This window comes from Melospiza melodia, chromosome 1 (assembly GCF_035770615.1).
Source record: "Melospiza melodia melodia isolate bMelMel2 chromosome 1, bMelMel2.pri, whole genome shotgun sequence".
Classification (NCBI taxonomy): domain Eukaryota; kingdom Metazoa; phylum Chordata; class Aves; order Passeriformes; family Passerellidae; genus Melospiza; species Melospiza melodia.
The window spans coordinates 20,978,372-20,999,818 of record NC_086194.1 but is presented as its reverse complement, the minus strand read 5'-3'; the positions used below and the strand labels follow the sequence as shown (position 1 = coordinate 20,999,818).

At 37.4% G+C, this 21,447-nt stretch overlaps 1 protein-coding gene across 1 annotated transcript in view; it reads left to right on the top strand.

The window, feature by feature from the left end:
• Positions 1–21,447, top strand: part of LOC134415071 (macrophage mannose receptor 1-like) — a 52,764-nt gene that overhangs the window by 11,696 nt on the left and 19,621 nt on the right. Inside the window, exons 5-14 of the mRNA XM_063150386.1 lie at positions 1,167–1,280; positions 3,651–3,797; positions 8,210–8,392; positions 11,447–11,604; positions 14,519–14,632; positions 15,943–16,058; positions 17,387–17,535; positions 18,922–19,121; positions 19,709–19,833; positions 20,947–21,034. Of these exons, the coding sequence (XP_063006456.1) occupies positions 1,167–1,280; positions 3,651–3,797; positions 8,210–8,392; positions 11,447–11,604; positions 14,519–14,632; positions 15,943–16,058; positions 17,387–17,535; positions 18,922–19,121; positions 19,709–19,833; positions 20,947–21,034 (1,394 nt within the window). The remainder of the gene's footprint in view (positions 1–1,166; positions 1,281–3,650; positions 3,798–8,209; positions 8,393–11,446; positions 11,605–14,518; positions 14,633–15,942; positions 16,059–17,386; positions 17,536–18,921; positions 19,122–19,708; positions 19,834–20,946; positions 21,035–21,447) is intronic.

The window sequence follows — 21,447 nt, the reverse complement described above, 5'->3', positions numbered from 1 at the left end:
AATTAGTGCTCAAGGGAGCAAACTGGTGCTGGCATAGAAGATAGTTATTAGTTGATGTGTTTTAATTGCAAACTGATAGATATGGCTGCTAAATTTATGTGAAGATCAGTTTTTCATTATACAGATACCCTGGCAGTACTAGGATTTCCTGTCATGCTCAGTTCTCAGTTCTCCCAACCACAAATTGTTTGTCCAGGAGAAGTAATAGAGCATTTTAATGTGTTGATGCAAAACCAAGTCTGAGATTCCAATTCTTTCCAGTCAACTACCTCTCCTTTTAAGTTTGCCATGCTTCAAGTGCTGCCCATCGCTGTGGTGTCAAAGGCAGCTACAAATTGCAATATCTTGGAAAGATGCCATCAGTAGAAGCAGAAACAAATGATACATATTGCACAATGATTTTCTGTGAACTATGCAGAAACACACTTAAATTTAAAAAATCAGCAGGCATCCAGCTGCTCTTCGCAGCCTTATACTGAGGGCAGAGATAGACAATGGATTAGTACTGACTACGAATAATGTTCAGCTGGGCCATACATAAGCATGATATTTCTAAGTGCTTTTCAGAGCTAGAGGAATAAATTTGAACTGATTTTTTTCAAAACCTTAACATTGGCTAACTGACTTAACATTGGCAAAAGAACTGAAATTGATCAGTCTGAAAAATGCACAAGTTATGCTGTTAAAAAGATAGTGCTTGCAATGATTGCATTTTAATGTATTTTGATAAATGAGAACAGGTTTTTAGACTGTGAAACTCAAACTTGTTGATTTTATGGAAGAGAAAATACACACTGGGAAAGTTTATTTTCATTTTAGAAAACTGGTTTTGGTTTTGTGACCTTTTCTGCAACTTTATTCATTTAATATTTTATAGTTCCAAAAAACACAAGTTTCATGCTTTTTATCAATGTTAGCAGAGTAATTTTGTTTTCTGTTGTAATAAAATTCTCCCAATCTAAATATGTCAAAACTCAAAAACTAAACCGATATAGGATGACCTGTTTATCAGGTTTTGCATAACCACCTTAACTTGAATGTTAAAAATTGTTAAAACTTGTACTAGGAAAAAATAGAAGGCTTAACAAGAGTTCAGCTCTCAAGTTTTGAGGAGTGTTTTCTCTTGCTGTGGACTTCCAGTGTCTCTCTGTGTCTCTGTTACCCAGGTCTGACTCGCACACTGAGTTCAGCTCTCTGGTTTGGCCTCAACAGTTTGAATTTCAACAGTGGATGGCAATGGGTTGGTGGTGCTCCTTTCCGGTACTTAAACTGGGTTCCAGGTAAGGTTAAATGCTTTGCTACCCAGTTCAAAAAGCAAAAACTTGGTCATTGTGTAACAAATATCTTTTCTAGCACTCTATTCTCCTGCAATTATTGGACTTGTTTTGATGCTGAAAGATTCTGGTTGTGATTATGAACACTATGAGTAATGGCCCTTATGCTAGGGATATGGCCCAGGCTTAATTTATTATTCATAAGGGAAATGGTAGGCTAAAAATCCATAGGAAAGTTTTAAGTCATTTGTTGACACTTCATTTGCTTATTTTCCTGATTTATTTTATTTTTGAATGCAGAAGAAACCAAGTGCTATAGAAGCCTTAATTTGTGAAATTAGGATGATCAATGGTGAGGCGGTTATGTTTGCTTATTCCTTTTCTTCAAATTCCTTTCCAGTTTGTTTTTGTTCAATTTTTTTTTTTTATTTGCTTCAAGAATAGCTTTTCATTTTCATTTAGGATTAACCTACCCTCAACAGTAACACATATCAAGCTGAACATTTGAGGCTAGACTATTTTCACAGAAGCCCAGCTACTCCACAGCTGTAGCTGCAGTGTTGAGCTCTGGTGCCATCATCAGAAAGTTTCTGTGCCATCTGTGCACGTGGTGAAGGGCTGCATCTCTGGTTGACTATTCAGAGTGCCTATGTAATAGCGTTTTTTTGCAGTACCCTTGCCTTGTTCCTTTGCACTGGCTATTCAGGGATCTTTTGGAGACTAATTTAAAGTAGGTGTCTGAAGTTCTGCAGTGTAAATGCTCTTTATCTTCACTGAGCATTTAATCATCAGTAACTAAAAGTGCATGCTCCAGTATACCACCCAGGGCCTTCCTTGTGTAGATTAGGCCAAAAGCACGTTTTAGGTGGACAAACTTCTTGAGCAGGCAAGCTCTGAAGAGTGAATTGAACTACTTTACAAATAGCTCTCCAGTGGAGTGAGCACAGAGGCAAAGAGATGAGCTGCAAGTGGCTGTGGAGGTATTTACAGGTCTGTCATCCGAGTGCACTGATGAGAATCCGCATGTAAGGAGGACGGGGGGAAACAGAGTTGTGAGATGGAGCCAAAGCAGCAAGAGGGGCTGTTCATGGTTGTTAAAACTGCAGACAACTCTCAGTTGTACTGTAAAGAATGAAATAGTTAAGATGGGGTTTGATGTAACAGAAATGGACTCCATTTATCCTTAACTCCTTACAGTCCCTAATTTCATTCAAAGGTAATACTCTACTCTAATGTCCATATAACATATCTTATACTTGTGCTATCTCCTTTATGTTGGCTCTGCCTCCCTGTCTCATCCCCATTACACTGAATACTTAAGAACGTTTTCTTAAGTATTTTCACTAACACATTTTAAGGGAATTTGTGGAAACTTCAGATTTTTCTATCGCACTAGCCCTAAAGTAATAGACAAAAAATTGAACTGTTATCAGTGTTTAAACAAAACTAATTTTGCTTAGACATTTTGGGGATCTAGCTGCTGATAGCTGTACTTCTTTATGCAATAAAACAATTTAAAATTGTATTTTTGAAGTAAGCATATTTATTTCTCCTATGGGAAGAAGATATAACATGACTGTAAATATAAGACTATATTTAATCTAAAGTAATGAAATCATAATGATATAAGAAAATTTCAGTGAAAAATCTTGTACTTTAAAAGTATTGTTCTGTTGTGCTTATTCTGTGTAGCACCAATGCTTGTTATGCAGAATAGCGGTGTATGGTCAGAAATTAAAGAAAAAACAAGCTAAGTTTAATAACAATATGTCAGATCTTGAAAAGTTCACCTGGTTTATTGCTGAAATTTATTTTGTTCTACAGCTTCTACTTTTCTTCTAGGTGTTTTTGTTAGTATCAATGCTAACCAACTATAACAAAAATATATCAATATCCTGATATTGTCATGTTGTTTAGACAAACGAAGTTCACATCAGCAAAATAATTGCTTATTATTTTTCTTATACTGAGTACAGAATTCGGCAAACTTATGGAACAGGTTTTTTTTACCTGAAGACAGTCCTCTGGAGCTTAGACATTCTCTATCTAGAAAAGGAAAAAAATCCCAAAGAAAATAAACATATACACTGTAACACCTTCTACCAGGACTTTGAACATTTAAGGGGCTGTTAAATTATGAATTTGCAACTTGTGGCTGCTGTGGAAAAATTTTCTCTTAAGGGAATGAACTTCCCCCTTCAGGCTAAAGGACTGCCATGTACCACAATTGTCTGTGTGTTAATCCATTTTATGGTTGAAGTATGGACCAGAAGGGAATGTGAGAGTTGGGAGGATAACCATGTTGTGCTTATACTCTGTTGTTGATGAGAATTGTGGTGGTAGTTTTTTGTTTTGTTTGTTTGTTTTGTTTTTAAGGCCATCCTTCTCCAGAACCTGGGAAAATCTGTGGTGCATTGAATCCTGGCAAAGGTGCTAAGTGGGAGAACTGGGAATGTGATAAGAAACTTGGCTATATTTGTAAACGAGGAAATGCCACTCTAGAATCTTTCATTATTCCTAGAGGTAGGTTTGGTAATAAACCCTCAACCAATTCTTTGTGACCAATGTTTTGTACCTGTAACTGGAATAGATGTTATTGCATGTGGTAAAACCGAGCAAAGGACTCTGTAGACTGTGGTTTGACCAAGATTCCCTCTAAAAGTAAACAGTGTGTACTTCCTTTTTGTTCTGGTCTCCCTGTTTCCTGTGTAATAATCTTCAATCGTCTTGAGAACTCCACAATTTTGCAATCTTGAACTCTTTTCCAAAACCAAGCAGAACTGATTCTGATGATAATAAAAAATGAATTCAATGTTTTTAAAATAATGTAATTGTCTGAAAACTCATGTACACAATGAAAATAATCCACTTCTTCCTGGAATTTTCACTACTTATGGGTTGGTGCAAGTCAGTAGTGGAGTAGAAGACTGTTTTTAAATTCTTTCGAATTAGATATTTTTAATGTATCTACCTGTCTTATAAATATAGAGAACTTTATATAGAAATATAAAAATATTCATTTGTATACATATAGAACCATATACAATTCTTTAAGAAATTATTTAAAATATGTATTTATATACACTTTTTCAGAAGAAATGTAACGCTGAAACTTACCTCACGTACTTAAGAAAGACAGAAGAGTGATAGGATTTATTTTGACCTCTTTCCTCATTTTCTCTCTGTGTACTATAAATATCTTTAACTTACTCCTTTGTTTCATCACTCCTTCTTTCTGTTCTTTCCAAGTTCTTTTCTTTTTCCAGGTCATATCTGTATCTCTTAAATCCACTGATATTATTTTGTATAGGTTTTGGCAGCAGAAGGCTGAACTGGAATTACATTTCCAGTTCATTTATTAATATGCATCACTACTTGCAAAAAAGATGGTTTGGAAAATCAGTGTTTGATATTTGGCTTAAAGAACAGTTAATGTTTTTTAATTGTTTTTTTTTTGCTTTTGCCAATATGGAATCAGTCCTGTTAAAAACACTTAGGACAGAGAATTCTGCCTCATTATTTTTTGCTTTGTTGCAAAGAGAAAAAACCACAAGAATTAGTTGGTGTCTCACTAATTAGATATTGAAATACATATTAATTCATTAATTCAATTGATGATTTGGTGTTGAAATCAAGTACATTCATTGCTTTAGCAGAGAAAGACTTCAATGCATGTTAAAATTGTTTCCTAATTTAAGATGTAAAGTTTCGTTAGTATTTGTATACAGGTAATACCCAAATAGTTTCATTTATAGAGGTTGTTTTAGGTTGTTTTACTGGCTACTGCACACCTTTTCAGGTTTCATACACCAGTTCTGAAACACTGATGCCTATAAATATAATACCAGTTTAAGACTGGCTGCTATATTATTTATATTTATATTCAGGGGTTTTGTTTTGGAGGGAGATGTGTGTCTAATGGTCATTACTCTCTTTTGCATTCAGCTTTTGTTCCTAACCCCCACCTCCACCCTTCAGTTTACCAGAAATTTGAAGGAGGAGAAAAACGTTTTCAATTAAACAAAAATTGCTGAGTAAACATTATGACAGATAAACCAGAGATTGGCAGTAGTTCAATTAATAAAATATTTTCCAAAATGTCCCATGGGGGGAAGTAATAAAAGGAGTAAGTATGGAATCATGCAAGGTGTTAGGTGCCCTCAGCTTCTAAAGGTGTAAAGGAAAACTCATGGCAGATTATGTTTTCCTGAGTTAAGAAATAAATTAATTGCAAATTCATACATGCACTTAGTTGTTCACTTGACATTAAACACAAAGAAAAGCCTTTGAAATTTTAACCCTGGAAGTTATAGTTATCTCTAACAAGGCAGTATGAGGGACAGAGGAACGTTTACAACAGAATGTAATCATGCTTGTGTTCAAAACAAAGTCGGGAAAAATCTTTACAGAATATTGGTTTTCATTACAGTTGGATTTTCATAAAGCAAACACCTGCAGGATTGTTTTGGTTTTGTTTTTTTGCTTCTTGTAACAAAATATTTTTTCCAGCAGGGGGCCACATCATGTTGTGCATCGGACATGTCTTCGGACTACAGAGTGTTTGTTCTGTAACCCAGCAAAGTATATTAATAGAAATGTATTTATTTCAAATTCAAAATGCTGAAAGGAAAGGCTGTCTATTTATCAATCACTCCACAAAGTGACTGCCAACATAGATTTCATCCCAAGCCAACAAATTGTGGTGATCCTAAAGCACTGTTTACAAGTGTTTCTTTAAATATTTGGTTAGAAGAAATAAATGCTCCTACTGTTATTGCTGAGATCCTGTGCATCTGTCTTATCAGACCACATAGGATGGGTTTAAGAGAGAAATTTGAATTTCAGAATCATGAGACTGACTTTAGCTAGTGCTTTCAGCCTTTTAGACACACAAATCAAGCACTGTGAGAGTTCTCAGACTTCAGAAAGTCAAGCTTACAAGAAAGTCAGCTTCACAAGAGTATTTGCTCTATATTTGAGGAATAACTATTGTACAGTTGCAGGCCAATACATTTATCAGATTGATATTTGGAATAATATTGTTTGAATGTTAATGTAATATTATCTTTTACCTTTTATTCATGATCATTTGCATTGCTTCTTTTGTTTAAGTGAAATGAGGTCCAGGGAGCAGTACTTGTTTCCATTAGGATGAAAAAGTGAACTGGATGGCTTTGAGTTGTCTAGTAGTCTCTTTAAAAGTAGAATGGGGAAGTAAAGAGTTAATTTTTGCTGAGTAGCTGAAACGAAGAACTGAAGAGTTTCTTGTACTAAGAAATCCCCAGCAATGTAATTCAATAAGACTTACACCACAGAAACTGGACCATCAATATTTTTTTTCTTTTTTGTGGCCTGCAACAAGTTCCCTCTTGTTACTGGATCTACAAGCAAAAGTTTTGCTGTTCTGCCATAGCTGCTTTAGTGTTTATTGGGTGATATTGTCGCAGTCTGCGTCCAACTGAAAAAGAGATGCTCATGGACTCACTGAGACATAAATACCTTTGTGACTCTCTCTGGCTATGTCTGACCTGCTGATTTCTGTTCTATGCAGTGTTTGTGGTTTGCAGGAGGGTATGTTGAGTGTTCTCTGATTTATGGCAAAGCAAAGTTCAATGCATATGCTCAGAGCTGAGACCTGATATAAAATGGATTAGGCGGCTGTCTGAAGCATCAGACAAATTTCTACAACAGCATTTGTCACCTCTGTGCTCGCTCATTTCTCCCAACATCACCACCTACATTCAGTTTGTTTTCCTGGGGTTCCCCCACCCTCTATTTCACCCTTTCCTCTCCTTTGGCAGACTTGAGAACTTTCTGACCAAGCATTTCCCCTTGTCCTGGGGAAAAAAGTAGTTTTGCTCAAACTTTGTGAGAACATGCTGGCACGTTTTAGTTGCCGGTCTGAAAGAGCAGGTACTGTTTATAACAGAAATGTGTGTTTGTGTGTTATGACACTAAGTATCTATTAATCATCAGTATCATCCAGCTGAAACAGGATATGTGCCTGCAACAAGGGCTTGATGGGTCATGAATTTGGGTGCCTATTTAAACATTTCTACAGGATACATCACACTGTTAAACAAACACATTGCTCCTTTTTCTGATATATACAAGTTTTTTTGCCAGCAGAATTTCTGAAAACCTGCTGTCCTTGTTCTACTCTATATATTGGTGTTTGCTAAACCCATCTGCTGATAATAAATAAAGAGCTGCAAGAATCATAATTTGTTTTTACAACAGCAATACTCTGTTTGTTACATGTTCAGGTGGCACTCCTTCTGAGGTTGAATTGTTTGCTGAGCAGTAATGTGTTTGTTGGCAATACCCTGGTGCTCTTCCACTGAGCTTCTGAAAGCAAGTTTTAAGCATAAATTGTTTACTTTGACAGCGTAATTTTCTCAGTTAAGCTTCTGAAAAGGATTCTTAAACGCAGTAGTCTTATTTGGATTCTCTTAGGATTATGTATAATCAGTTATTTCTCTCAGTACTCTAGCAGATGGGCTCATCCATAAAGTGCCTAAGATTTTTGAAAAATAATTACTCTTAATATGTATTGTAATGTCAGGTTCTTAACAGATGAGCATGGGGGTTAAAGAGAAGTGCTGACATCAGTGTAGAAAAAATATAAAGCACCGTTCTGCAGACCTTACATTTTAGTATGCATATATGCATGCATATAAAAGACAAAACTGTCTTTAATTGTCTTTTCTCAAATTGCAAGCACTTGTTTGCAACTGTAGTATTCTTTAAGTGTGTAAGTTTCAACTTTCAAATATTCATGCAGATTTTTATCACTGTATATATTTTTCAAGTCTGAAGTTCTTTGTGAAGAAAATATATAATTAAATTTTTTTGTTAAATATTTTCTGATCTGATGTTTAGTCTTTAGTTGAGAACATAATTCTGAAACTCTTCATGGCAATTTTTCTTTTCAGAGACTAATGTGCCTATTAGGTGTCCTCACCAATGGATGTCATATGCTGGTCACTGTTACATAATTCATAGGGACCCCAAAATATGGAAAGATGCCTTAACATCTTGCAGGAAAGAGGATGGAGATCTGGCAAGCATCCATAATGTTGAAGAATACAGCTTTGTTATTTCTCAGCTTGGGTACCGTGAGTATTTTTTCACAATAACATGTATCTATATATACTGAGTAAAGAAGGTGTTTTGAATATGTGTTAATTGTTAATAAAATGAGGAGACTGTTTAAAAATACTAATTGTCCTGATCACAGGGTGCAGGAGGAGTTAAATTTTATATTTAAAAAATCAGAGGATAGGATGTACACAGAATAGGATATAATAATATCCTATAATTGTCCTGACCACAGAGTACAAAAGGACTTCAGTTTTAATCTAAAAAATCAGAGAAAACAAGAACACACAATAGGAGCACAAAACCAAACAAGATTTACTACCACAAAAAGCTGTGGTCAGTGATGCAAATTGCATTATCTTCAAACTCCTGTTTCTTAGGGTCTGCTTCTCCTTCCTTTCTCCTATACAGGTTAAAGGAATTTAAAACTTTTTCATAAGATAAAAGGATTTTACAATCAATGTTCAAAAATAAATGGGGGGGAAGTGAGGCCTGCTGGTCCAAGACAGTTTGGGAAGATCTGTGTCCTTATTAACACTGCCACATCCTTAATCTTTCAAGTCATGCTGGTTGTGTTTCTCCTGAAACACAAGTCCATCTGTCCCAGTACATGGATTCAGATCCATATCTGAATACAAATCAAATGTGTCCCATATCAAATACGATATTTATGTGCATGGTTTGTGAGCACATATTTGAGCTGTTGCAAGGCAAGTCAGTCTGCAGGTGCAGGATGTGTTCATTAGGAGAATGCAGCCGTGCTGACTCTGAGGCAATTTCATGGTTGCTATTGCTTTGCATGAACCTGCTCTTGCACAAAGGAACACTTTCCTGCTTTTGGATACAAGAAGCAGATTCACACCTACATGTGCTTCTTGGCAGTGTCTGATCCTACGTGTGCTTTCAGTGCCAGGTAAAGATGAGTTAGTTTATCCTTCATTCAAAGTGTAGCCATGTGCTTTGAGCTGCAGCATAGCAACAGTCCTGGAGTGGAAATCCCAAAGCAGCTGATATGATTTACTTTTGTATCTTAGCTACCCTCACGGCAACTTGTGCTTATCTTCACATTCCTGAAAGAGTGACTTGGTCTCTCATGAAACTTTTACTCTTTTAAAAGATATTCTTAGGAAAGGTGGGACCTCTTGATGAGATATCAGGGCATTTGATAGAAGTTAGATTCTAAAGAAAACTAGTTGTATTTTCACATTACATGTACAAAGTAGGTTATTTCATAGTTTGATACCTCCTCCAAAGACCTTTCCTGAACTGACTGCTATTCTGTTTCTGTAAAACTGAGTGTTTTTGAAAGGCAAATAATCATGAAGGAAACCAGGCTTCTCACAAATGACATACTAGCAGCAACAGACTATGTTGAAAGTGTTCTTTTCAGAGGAGTAAAATTGGAACAACTAGAGAAGCCTTTTACGACAATTTATGACTGTGTCAGATTACCCTTGTTCACCACTGAGAGGAGAACACCATGTATTGCAATGCCTAGAAAAATCTTGTCTGCATCAGAGCACTGCTGTACAGAAAGAACAAAAGTCTATCTTTGTGCCAAACAATTCACAGTCCCATGATGAAACAAAGGAAGAAGGGGTACAGTGAGGTGAATATTGTCATGGTAGCTGAGCTTTTGTTGGCATCACCCACAAAGGAGAACTTTAGAGAGGAACATGAAGAATAAAGAAGTGCATTCTGGATGTTTACACGGAAGTCCAGCATGTGACATGGCACAAGTGTGGCCCAGAGCATGACTGAGAATGGGAAGCAGCTTTACAAACTGCTGGAAAAAAATCTCTCTTGGTATTTAGTCATACAGCTGTAGAGATGATTGCAAAAAAGAAGTGAGGAAAAAGATGTTATGTAGGAAGAGACTCCGTAGATTTACATGGCTTATTTAGATGGCTTTGATGTAGTTATTTTGTTGAAGAATGTTGTTTATTGCTCATATTACATGGTGTGAGCCCACCACTGTAGGAGCCCTGAGCATGGACAATGCCTCTGCTGTGCTAAATGCTCAGTGAACACAGACAGAAAGATTTTAAGAGGTAACTGAACAAAAATAAAGATCATGGATGGCAGTGAGCAAGGAGGGAATGAGAGCATGATGGGCAGTAGAATTGGATCAGCTTTCAATGTGTTAGCAGAAGCCTTTCCACAAGGATACTGAACCATAATTTTGGGAGGCTTCTGAACACAAAATTTGGTCTGCAAGAAAGGGTAAAGGAGTGTGTCTAAAAATGGAGCCTGAGAATTTGAAGTCTTAGGGGTGGAGAGATGGTAAGAAATTATGGATGAGCTATGAGGGCTGATCACACTTAGGTGTAATAAAGGCAAGAGAGTTAAAGGAGGGAAGGAGAAAGGGAAGAGACCTGACTCTCTCTGTCATTCAAGTGACTGGCTGGGAGGGTGATATTTGCTGTATCTCAGTGGGCCAGAATGGGAACCTCTCAGAAATAGATAGTATTTTAGATAGTGAAGTAAATTCCTTGGCCAATCTGGCAGTTTCCTTCAAGCCAAAAGCCAACAGCTGACTCCTTTAACTTTAAAGTGAAAAAAAATCCAACAACCACATTAATTTCACTTTACTCTGAAATGAAATAAAATATAGGAACACATATAATGGAAAAACTTGCAAGTACTCTGGTTTTCAGCTCTAAAAGACATCACTGGGTGTTTTAGCATTAGAAAATAGGACATTTCTTTCTTCACTATACTAAAAGTAGGAGGAAAAGGGGAGCTAATATCTTATTTAGTTGTTTATTCATATCTTGTTAAAATTGTTTTGAATCAGAAAAAAACATGAACCTTGTTGTGTTGCAAAATAATTCAGAAAAGGAGTATTTTGGTTGTTTTCTGTGCAGTTGAACACCCTTATTTTATTGTCACTTTGGTGACTGGCCTGTCCTGATGACTGGAGTGGGTATATGAAAATCAGTCTGACCTCTATGAGTCTGAGAACCCTAATTTCCTGGCTGCCTTTTCAACTTCCTGAGAATAATTTTTTTTCTTTTCCACAAAGAAGAGATTTCACATTATGTGACAGGATTGTTAATTGCATGTTTCAGAGCCATCTGATGAGCTGTGGATCGGGTTGAATGACCTCAAGGTTCAGATGTATTTTGAATGGAGTGATGGAACACCTGTCACTTACACTAGGTGGCTTCGTGGAGAACCCACCCACGCAAACAACAGGCAAGAGGACTGTGTTGTTATGAAGGGAAAGGTAAAGTCACATAGCTATTGAATAAATTGTCTTAAGATTTCCTATTTTGAGTTTTTTCTATGCAAGAGTAAATAAAAAACAATTTTAAAAATGGGGATATTACTGCTTGAAGAAGCCAATTTTGAAGTCAGAAATTAATTTTTTGAGAAAGGGTCGCTGTTTGAGTTTTCCAGAAAATTTCACTGTCGTCCCTGAGAAGCAGAAAAGTAGTGGCAACTGCCCCTCAAGATCCATAGTTGTGAATTTCAGTTTGTGAATGTGGACTTTCTTTTAAAAGAATCTTATAATTACACCAGGAAGCAGACAAACATGTAAATTTGTTTCTTCAGGAAGCTAAAAAGACACTTTGGATATGTTTGGCTTTTTTTTACGTTTTGACTGAATATGGGATTCACCTTAAAAAATTCCTCTAGCAAATTTTTATTGTTGCTAGAGAGAAGTAATCTCTTCAGAGGAAAATAAAAATCTTAATTTTATTTTTCTAGGCAAAGTTATAAATCTTGGATCTAGGTGGTTTAATTGCTATGCTGTAGTTACACTGCCCATGAAGAGCTGTGAGAAAAGTAGTAAAGTACTTAGCAGTGGCATTAGTGAAAGCCTTTCCTGAAGTGACTCTATACCTACAATTTAAAGGCTGCTTTGAAAGGGCTGTCTGCTGGAATCTAGCAATGATCAGTGACCTAGGAGTATTACAGGAACAGAGATAATACTGGGCATAAAAGTCAGTCTGTGTTGATGCTGTATTTTTCCTTTTTATGAGTTAAAAATATTAAACTTACCACCTCCTTTAGAGTTTGCCTATTTTATTAGGAGGGAAAAAAGCATGTACACATACCAAAGGTATTTTCTTATTTTGCAAAATTAACAATGCATAACTATAAGCTGACCTTCTCTGTTTGCTGATATTTACCTACCTAAGTATATTTATGTTTCCATTGCTGATGTTTTTTGGGTTGATCAGTCCTTGGTGGAAGCCATGTGAATCTATGACTTATTTTTATGGAGCAAAGCCTTGCCCTGTCTGTAACATCACCTTTTTCAAGGAGGTGTTTGGGTTTAGTTAATGAGAAAGTAAGAGAACGGAGATATAGTCACAAAAGGCAGCTCATAAGACACGGTAAGAAGTAGCTAGAAATTACTGCATGAATTTCCCACTGAAAACATAGTTATGGAAAGGCAGCAAGTGATCTTGCTGCAACTAGACACCTGTCACATCATAGGTTGCAGCATATGCCACAGTTGAGATGGCCACGATACACAGACTATCACATACAATATCAGAAGCTTCAACCCACAGGGTAACATCACACCTTATCAGAAGGCTTCAAGCATCTGCCCATACAGAGTAACATCAGACCACATCAGAAGGCCTCAAGCATCTGCTCTTCTTGTTCTTTAGCCCTTTTATACCCCTCGTGTTCATGCAGTGCACCTGTGTGCCCTCTGTTCCCTTTGGTGGTTGGTCAGTGCCCTGGGCACTCCCTGTGCCATTGCTGCCAGTGCTGCTCACAGCTGTGCCCACTGGGGATGGGGCTCAGTGCCCTGGGCACTCCCTGTGCCATTGCTGCCAGTGCCGCTCACAGCTGTGCCCACTGGGGATGGGGCTCAGTGCCCTGGGCACTCCCTGTGCCATTGCTGCCAGTGCTGCTCACAGCTGTGCCCACTGGGGATGGGGCTCAGTGCCCTGGGCACTCCCTGTGCCATTGCTGCCAGTGCTGCTCACAGCTGTGCCCACTGGGGATGGGGCTCAGTGCCCTGGGCACTCCCTGTGCCATTGCTGCCAGTGCTGCTCACAGCTGTGCCCACTGGGGATGGGGCTCCACTGCAGCCCCACTCCCAACTCCCACAAACTTTGTGCCTACAGGGACCCACAGCTTCAGGGCAGGTTCTCCTGTGTTGAGGAAGTCTGAAGGTTTTGCAAAGCTAATTTCTCCCAGACTGGGAAGGTCAGGGATTTAGGCGATTATTTGAAGGGTCTGCCTACCTTATTAGAAAGACATGGTAGGGAAGGATGTGACAGCCACCAATGGACTTTCCTTGCAGTAAGCACAGGACAGACACAAGCACCAGGTGACATCCAAGGCTTTGTTGTTGTAAGAAGAAGTGTTGAGCTTTGGGAAAGTTTTTGCTGGAAGCAGGGTTTTTGAGTGTCTTGAGAACTTGGAATATTGTGGCACAAGTGTCTGTGTATTAACATGATGATTATTTTACATTTTTGAGGAGAGTGGGGTTTGAAAGAATAAAACAAATTAAAAAAGAAAAAAAATTGCCACCAACTGCTATGAAATTACAGTTGTAAAGGTGTAGTCTTAAGGTACAGGTGAATGTTGCACAAGTTTCCCTTTGTCTCCTAATATCTTAGTTCATCTGTTCAGCCAAAATGTACATAAAATATTTTGGGAACATGGTGTCATGTTCCTTACTTTCAGTACAACTCCCATTGAATGTCATTGTTTCTTCTGAGACCCTGCAGTATGAGGAATAAAAATATTAATTCTAACTTTGACAAAAAACTTTTCGCATCTTCAAAGTTTTGTGTAAGTATTAACTAAGGGATGCAGTCTTCTGGTGCTGTTTTTTTGCTGTTAGAGCTGAATTTCTCTGGGGATAGCTGGTATCTCCCTTTCCTCCAACATAACTGTTAAATCAGCAGTCTTTGTAAAGATGGTATATTGCAGTCACTCTCAAGGGATTGCTTTTCAGAAGGGCAGATAATCAAAGAAAGTCTAAGTCAATGGTAAATCATGTCCAAAAGAAATGAGATAGGAATAAGATGTTGCAATTAAGTATTGAACTTAGGTGAAGGATTTTCTCCATTGAAAGCTAGCAAAAAATAATTAAATACTTAGAAGCATAAACCAGCTTTTTTTGAAGATTAAAGCCCAGTTGACTGAGGTTCTGTTTGTATGTTCAGGACGGATTTTGGGCAGACCATTCTTGTGAAAAGAAAATTGGCTACATCTGTAAAAGGAAACCTATGTCAGATGCTCCTACAGAAGAGGAAACTACTGACATGGGCTGCCAGAGAGTAAGTGAAGAAAAGCTGTCTGATCTGAATAGGCTGCTAAGAAGGATAAAAAAGAGAAACTGTCACCTAGGTGGCAGAAAACCCATGAAAAATATCGTCTGTTTCATCATAATCAGAAGAGCTTGCCTTCTCATTTCTATGGCAGAATGACTAAATATGACTAAATCTAATATATGACTGTCATTTGGCTCTTAATACTCACTTTCTTTTTGCAGAACTTAAACCAAATCTCAAACCTGTTATCCCTGCAGTAGACCATTTATCCTTGATTGGCATTCAAGCTTCCCTAAAGCGTTTGCCTGTGCCATCAGCTGCACTTCAGCTCTGCTACATTTTTCTACATAATTGTCCATAGCAGGAAACGTGTCCCTGTCCCAGTACTGTTCTCAGGGCTTTGCTGTGGACTCTGGCAGTTCTCTCTACTTTGAATAACTTATTACCACTAAATAAAATTAATCTATTGTGATTCTTCTGAATTGTCAGCAGATCTATTTTTTACTTGCTTGCTTTCTAATGACATAACACCCAGTAATTACAAAAAAACTACTGAAATTTATTATGTCATAGGAAATCTTATTGAGTGTTTGTTTTCCTTGAAGAAATTGCCTTTTCTTCCAAGTCTGCTTTACACAACTTCAGAAAAAGTCTTTGATGATTATTCCCAGTATTTTTAAAGAGTACCTGGAATCCTTACAAGTGTTGGAGGAAATAAAGAGTTCCTCATACTTATGGATGTTACCATTGCCTACAGAACGAAGTGGATGCTTGTAGAGAAAAAAGTCTCTCAAAATTGTGAAATTAAAAACCATCAGAAGAATTTTTTTGTGAACTGTGGTTGATCACATCATCCTTCTCTGAGAGCATGTTCCTCAGTAAATGATATTTGAATGATAAAACTCTGGGAGTGAGTTTTAATGTTAGCTAAGAATTAACAAACTTGTTTGAGGTGTCACTCCCTTTCTGAAAATTCAAGCTGAAGTTCGCTTTTCAAGACTGTCCTTGTGATTTCATAATGCCTATGTGCTGGTTATAATCCTGTTCTGAGCACAAAAGGTGCACAGCAAAGCCTCTCATCCCTTTGTGAGTGGAATTCATTGATTGAAAATTAATTAGATATGAAAAATTGTTTTATAAAGCAAAATTCTAAAAAACTCTGATCCTGTCTGCTTTCACTCTGACTTTTTCAGTTACATTGTTCCTTTGACTAGTGGTTAGGTAATGGTGGTATAAATCAGTTCTCTGTTTTGTTGGCTCCCTTTCCCTTTCCTTTTCCCTTTCCCTTTGTGATCACTTCATATTTATTTTGACAGGGCTGGAAAAGACATGGTTTTTATTGTTACTTCATTGGAAACACATTTTTAACATTTCCTCAAGCAAATCAAACCTGTGGAAGGTATCAAGCTTTTTTAGCAACAGTTGAAGACAGGTATGTAAATGTCTAATTGTCTGAGGGGGTCACATGAGGATTCAACTTCTAGCATCACCTGCATATCAGAATAAATATTGATTGGACAAACATCTACTTCAGAGGACAGCTATCTGTCAATACAGAACTTCTCACAGTTTTTACCTGTAAATTCAAATCCAAGAATCTGCTTTATAATGAAAGCAGGTCATGGCTGTGAAATCAGTATTGATATAGATGGTTTTGTCAAACAAAAAGTAGAATTTTATCTTCTACTTCTTAATTGTGTTGGCTTACTTGAGTAAGGAGTACAGAATCAAATTTTGAGTATTAAATGAAGAGATATGGCTCTGAATTCGTTACAAAAGGTAGTACAAATGAGCAAGAGGATATAATTTTCAGCTATCTGGACTTTTAATTGAGGTACTTCCTAAAAATTAAGTGAGAAACCAAATGATGTAAAGCGCTTGGTACCCGAAAATCTGTCGCAATGCAGCCAAGGTTCAGTGAGTGCAGAATTTCTGGAGAAGTGGTGCACATTAGTTTATGTGAAATATAGGAAAAATAACAAGTTTAAGAAACAGAATATTTTTATTGCAGATGACTTGTTGCTTTACACAATCTCTTTTTTGTTTTCTATATAATCAAAATGGGTATATTCTACTGAAAGCCCCAGCTGTCACAAATGGTAGCTCTATAAACACAGCACTGCAGCTGCCATAAAAATGTTTTAACATTAATGTGGCCTTCTGACTACACCTTGTTAGGAGGAGACTTTTTTATTTGCTCTGATTGCTTAAGAGCTGTTTGTTTAACCACCATACTGAGCGATGACAGGCTTTACCTCTACATAGGTTTCTTTGCTAAATATAACTTGTCTTGCCCAATCATTGGATCTAATTTACAGTGTTCCTTAGTTTTATGATTTAGTATCATACTACTTTAGCCTCTACTTTTTTGTAACTTCAGTAACGCTGAGATTCCTTTTTCAGTTTTGGATTTGTCTGAAACAAGAAGTAATAAAATACAAGAGTACTAGAAACTCACTGAATAAATGGTATAAAACATAAGGCATGTCAGGTTTCTTCTTTACCATCAATTTCCTGTCACTCCAAGATTAGGCCGTCTTATTCACTGAGAGATCTGTGAAAAAGCAAAATACTCTGATATCAAAGCTCACAAAATATCTATTATTTAATGGTTTTGTTATATTCTTTGCTAAAGAAAATCCTTTCAAGCTTTGCTTTCCAGAAGGTGCAGCTCCAATTCTGAGATAATAACAAACCTTTTGCAACTTTTAAAAAAGAAATTTAACAGTATTAATTTATTGACGGATTTCTTTTTAACAGATATGAACAAGCCTATCTGACCAGCCTGGTTGGGCTGAAAACAGAAAGATACTTTTGGATTGGACTTTCAGATGTAGAAGAAAAGGGAACGTTCAAGTGGTCTAATGGTGAATCTGTCTTATTTACACACTGGAATTCTGAAATGCCTGGTAGGTATGACTCTGTGCTCTTTAATTGGTCCAAGGCCCAAAATAAGTCACTGACTGCTTGAAGATTTTTCCTTAACTGTCTCTTGATGACATAATGGCCAATGGCTTTCAAATGCATCAGGCTGCTCTCCCCAAGAACCCAGCATGGCTGGAAAGTTCCTGCCTAGCGCTGAAATGAGTTTTTAGTATAAGTTTGGGAAGAAACTTTTCATTGAGATCAAGTTCCTGATTTACAACTGTTCTGGGAAGTCTGTGCGTGTGTGGCTCTGGAGGAGCAATCTCTGCAGGCCCAGTGACCCTCCTTGCAAGTCCTGCCTGTTGGGCCATATCTCATTTCACACTTGTTCACTGCACATTCTGAGTGTGTGGGATAGCATGCATCAATCATCTCTGAGCCCTAGAGAAAATGGGATTGTAAGGCCAAAGAGGGCCAAAATATAACAATGGGACGTCATTTAATCTGACACGATCACATCAGAAAGGGAATGGTTATGGGTTCAGTGTTCTGGTATGTTGCATATGCCTTTCAGGAAGTCCTCTGATTCTGTTTAACTTCAGTACCTAATCTAATTGCTGATTTGAATGTGTCAGGTGAAGTGGCAAGGCTATGTAGGCTTATATATAACTAGTTAGTTCTTGAAAATTTTAAGTCAAAATAGAAAAAAATTGAGAAACTAGCTCTAACCACATTCAGTTTTAGGGGAGAATTTCTTGGATCTAAGGTTATGATCTAGCTAGAGTCAGCCACTGCAGGTGATTTGGTATTAAGCATAATTCAGTATTTCAGCATGGATGAACTACAGATTTTTTTGCCTTTTTTTTTGTCTTCATGAATTAGAATCATACAATCACAGAATGGTATCTAGTCCCCACCCACTGCCATAGACACCTTTCACTAGACCAGGTTGCTCAAATCCAAGTCCAACCTGAACTTGATATCTTTCATGAATGGGGCATACAACTTCTCCAGGGAACCTGTTCCACTTGCTCACTACTTTCATAATAAAAAAAATTAATTCCTTATGCCCAATCTGAATCTACCTTCTTTAATTTTAAAATTATTGTCTCTTCTTCTGTCACTATAAAATCTGGTAAAAAGTCTTTCTTCACCTTAGAAGCACTCTTTAGGTATTGAGTAGTCAAGGTAATGTTTCACTGGAGTCTTCTGTTCTCCAGGCTGAACAGCCCCACCCCTAAGCCTCTCTTTGTAGGAGAGACGTTCCAGCCTTCTGATCACTTTTGTGGTCCTCCCGGGGACCTGCTCTAAGATTAGAAATATTTTTGACTCTGTAAAATGACTTTATTTTTACCAGGATAGAATATGAAATTTTCTAACTTCTTATAACACCCTAAATGGCACTTTCGTGCATTCCTGTTTACAATCAGGAAGAAAGCCAGGCTGTGTTGCCATGAGGACTGGAATAGCAGGTGGATTATGGGATGTAATAAAATGTGAAGAAAAGGCAAAGTTCATATGCAAAGTGTGGGCAGAAGGAGTGACACTTCCACCTGTTCCCACAACAACTCCTATTCCCCGGTGCCCAGAAGGCTGGGACTCAAGCAATCGTATTAGCTTCTGTTTCAAAGTAAGTATGTTGGCTATTTCTGCATTAAGGTAGTTTCTGTTTGCTTCACCTACATGTGATTAGCTCAGTTTGCCAGAGTATAATGCTAATAATGCCAAGGTTCCAGGTTTGATCCCATTATGGGCCAATCACTTGGGAGCTGGACTTGATAATCCCTGTGGGTCTCATACAACTCAGAATATTCTGCGATCCCAATAAAAATTGGCATATGTGTGTCCTATTGTTTCATACTCTTTTTTCCAGATTATATATAGAAGTGTTCTTCCTTTCTACTGAAATGCCCATGGTTTTGTTTATTCTTTTAAAGACTAATCTACAGGTTTTGACCTTCTGTTCTTAAATTCCAGTTCTGGTAAGTTTGTGGTCTGGTGTTTTCTTGCAGTAGACACTCTTATCAGCAATGCAGTGTGCTAACTTGACTTAAAGAGCTCATTCCAAGCCTGTGTTTCACAGAGAGCACTCGTACTCAAAGTTTCTGTAACCCCCACAGAAGATAACTGTAAATCAACTGCTTTGGGGTAGTTAATATTCCTTGATCTTTTGCTCTATGTGGTCTGTTTTATCTGATGGCACCATGGTCTCTGCAGCCCTTTTCCAGAGCAGAGCACAAGAAGACGTGGCTGGAATCGCAGGCGTTTTGCCGCTCCATCGGGGGGGACCTGGCCTCCATTACCGGCAAGGAGGAGCAGTTTGTGATCTGGCGCTCCATCGCGTGAGTGTCCGTGGGGACAGCGCCTCGCTCACCCCGGCCACGCCTGGCGCTTCCTGAAACAGCTCTCCTTAGCTGTTGTTGGGTTTGCTTCTGTGTGAGCCAGTCTGCAGTCCCTGTCCATGTCAAACGCACAGCAAAAGCGTAGGGCTGATGAAATAGTTGTATGACTAGCAGCAATGACCTCAAAAGGTAGTGCTGAAATGGCATTGGCCAGATGTCTAGTTAAGGCTGCACTTATCATCTGAAGTAAAGCTATTTACTGCGGAGTTGTTGATATTATAAAACCACTACAGATGCCAGTTGTTTTCAAGTAAGTAAACGAATATCCAGTTTAATAAATCTGGATAATATCTTGATTTTTGGTCACTTTTATGAACTCATAAAAAAGCAGAGGCAACTTCAGTATAATTTTTTTTTTTTTTTTTTTACATAAGGAAGGGTAAATAAGGTTAGTAAGTCCCTGAACTGCAAAATAACAGGTGTGAGATTTCTAAATAAGATGAAAAGCTAACACTTGCAATACGACCAGAGCAAATCAGGCTCAAGGATCTTGTACATCCCTGGCTAACCAAGAAGCAAGACTGAAGTATCAAGGCCCTGCATAATGCTAGGACCATACTAAAATCCCAGTTGTGTATTTACAGTAAGGAAGAAGTCGTAGATGCATCTTTGCCACAAATTAACTGAATATATTCAGATTAATCAGTAAAGTGTGTCTGCTTGCAGGCAAGGATTAGTTGAAGGTGATATTTTTAAAATGTGATTCAACTGCAGAAAGTAACTCTCTGTTTGAAAGCTCTAAGTGCCTTTACAGAGAAAATGAGGAGTTGAGAAACGGAGCAACAGTAGCCAGTGAACCATTACACAAAGGCATTAAGCCACTTCATTTACAGGAGTTGTATCTGGTAATTTTCTTGATCTGTATTTCAGTCTGACTTAATGCTTAATGATAACAGCTAGAAGCAGCTGCATTTTAATTTATTTCCACCTTGGTTTTTATTTTTTTTTAAACAGCATTACGTTATCCTTAGAGAACTCTTAACTGTAGTAAATGGTAGATTGTTAAAAATATTGTCATGCCCTTACTAATATTGGTACTTTTTTTTTTTTTAGAAACAATGGCTATTACCACCAGAATTTCTGGATAGGTTTATATTACTTGAATCCTGATGATGGCTTTGCTTGGAGTGATGGATCTCCAGTGAGTAATTAAAATTTCCACAGCTGTTATTTTGCCTTCCCTGTGCTTCTTATTTATGCGTAGTGTATGTGTTTCTGTGTATTTTTTATGCTTTATCATAGCCCTCTGTATTGTGCACTCTTTAAGAAAACTAATGAATAGTAATTTTATGGCTTGATATTTTTGGCTAAAACATACTGATTTTTGATAAGAAGATACATATTGAATCAACAAGGAAACTAAATACATGCAGACTAAAAGGATATTCTTATGAATGCAAGGATTTTTTGTGTAAAATAGTATTTCTTTAGTTGTTATTTTCTTTGCTCATTATCTGCAATGGCTTACATGCTATGGAGATGAAGACACTTTTTTAATGCCAGTTTGACTTACTGCACTTTAAACTAAGGTATAAAACTGTAGAAATCAAAGTG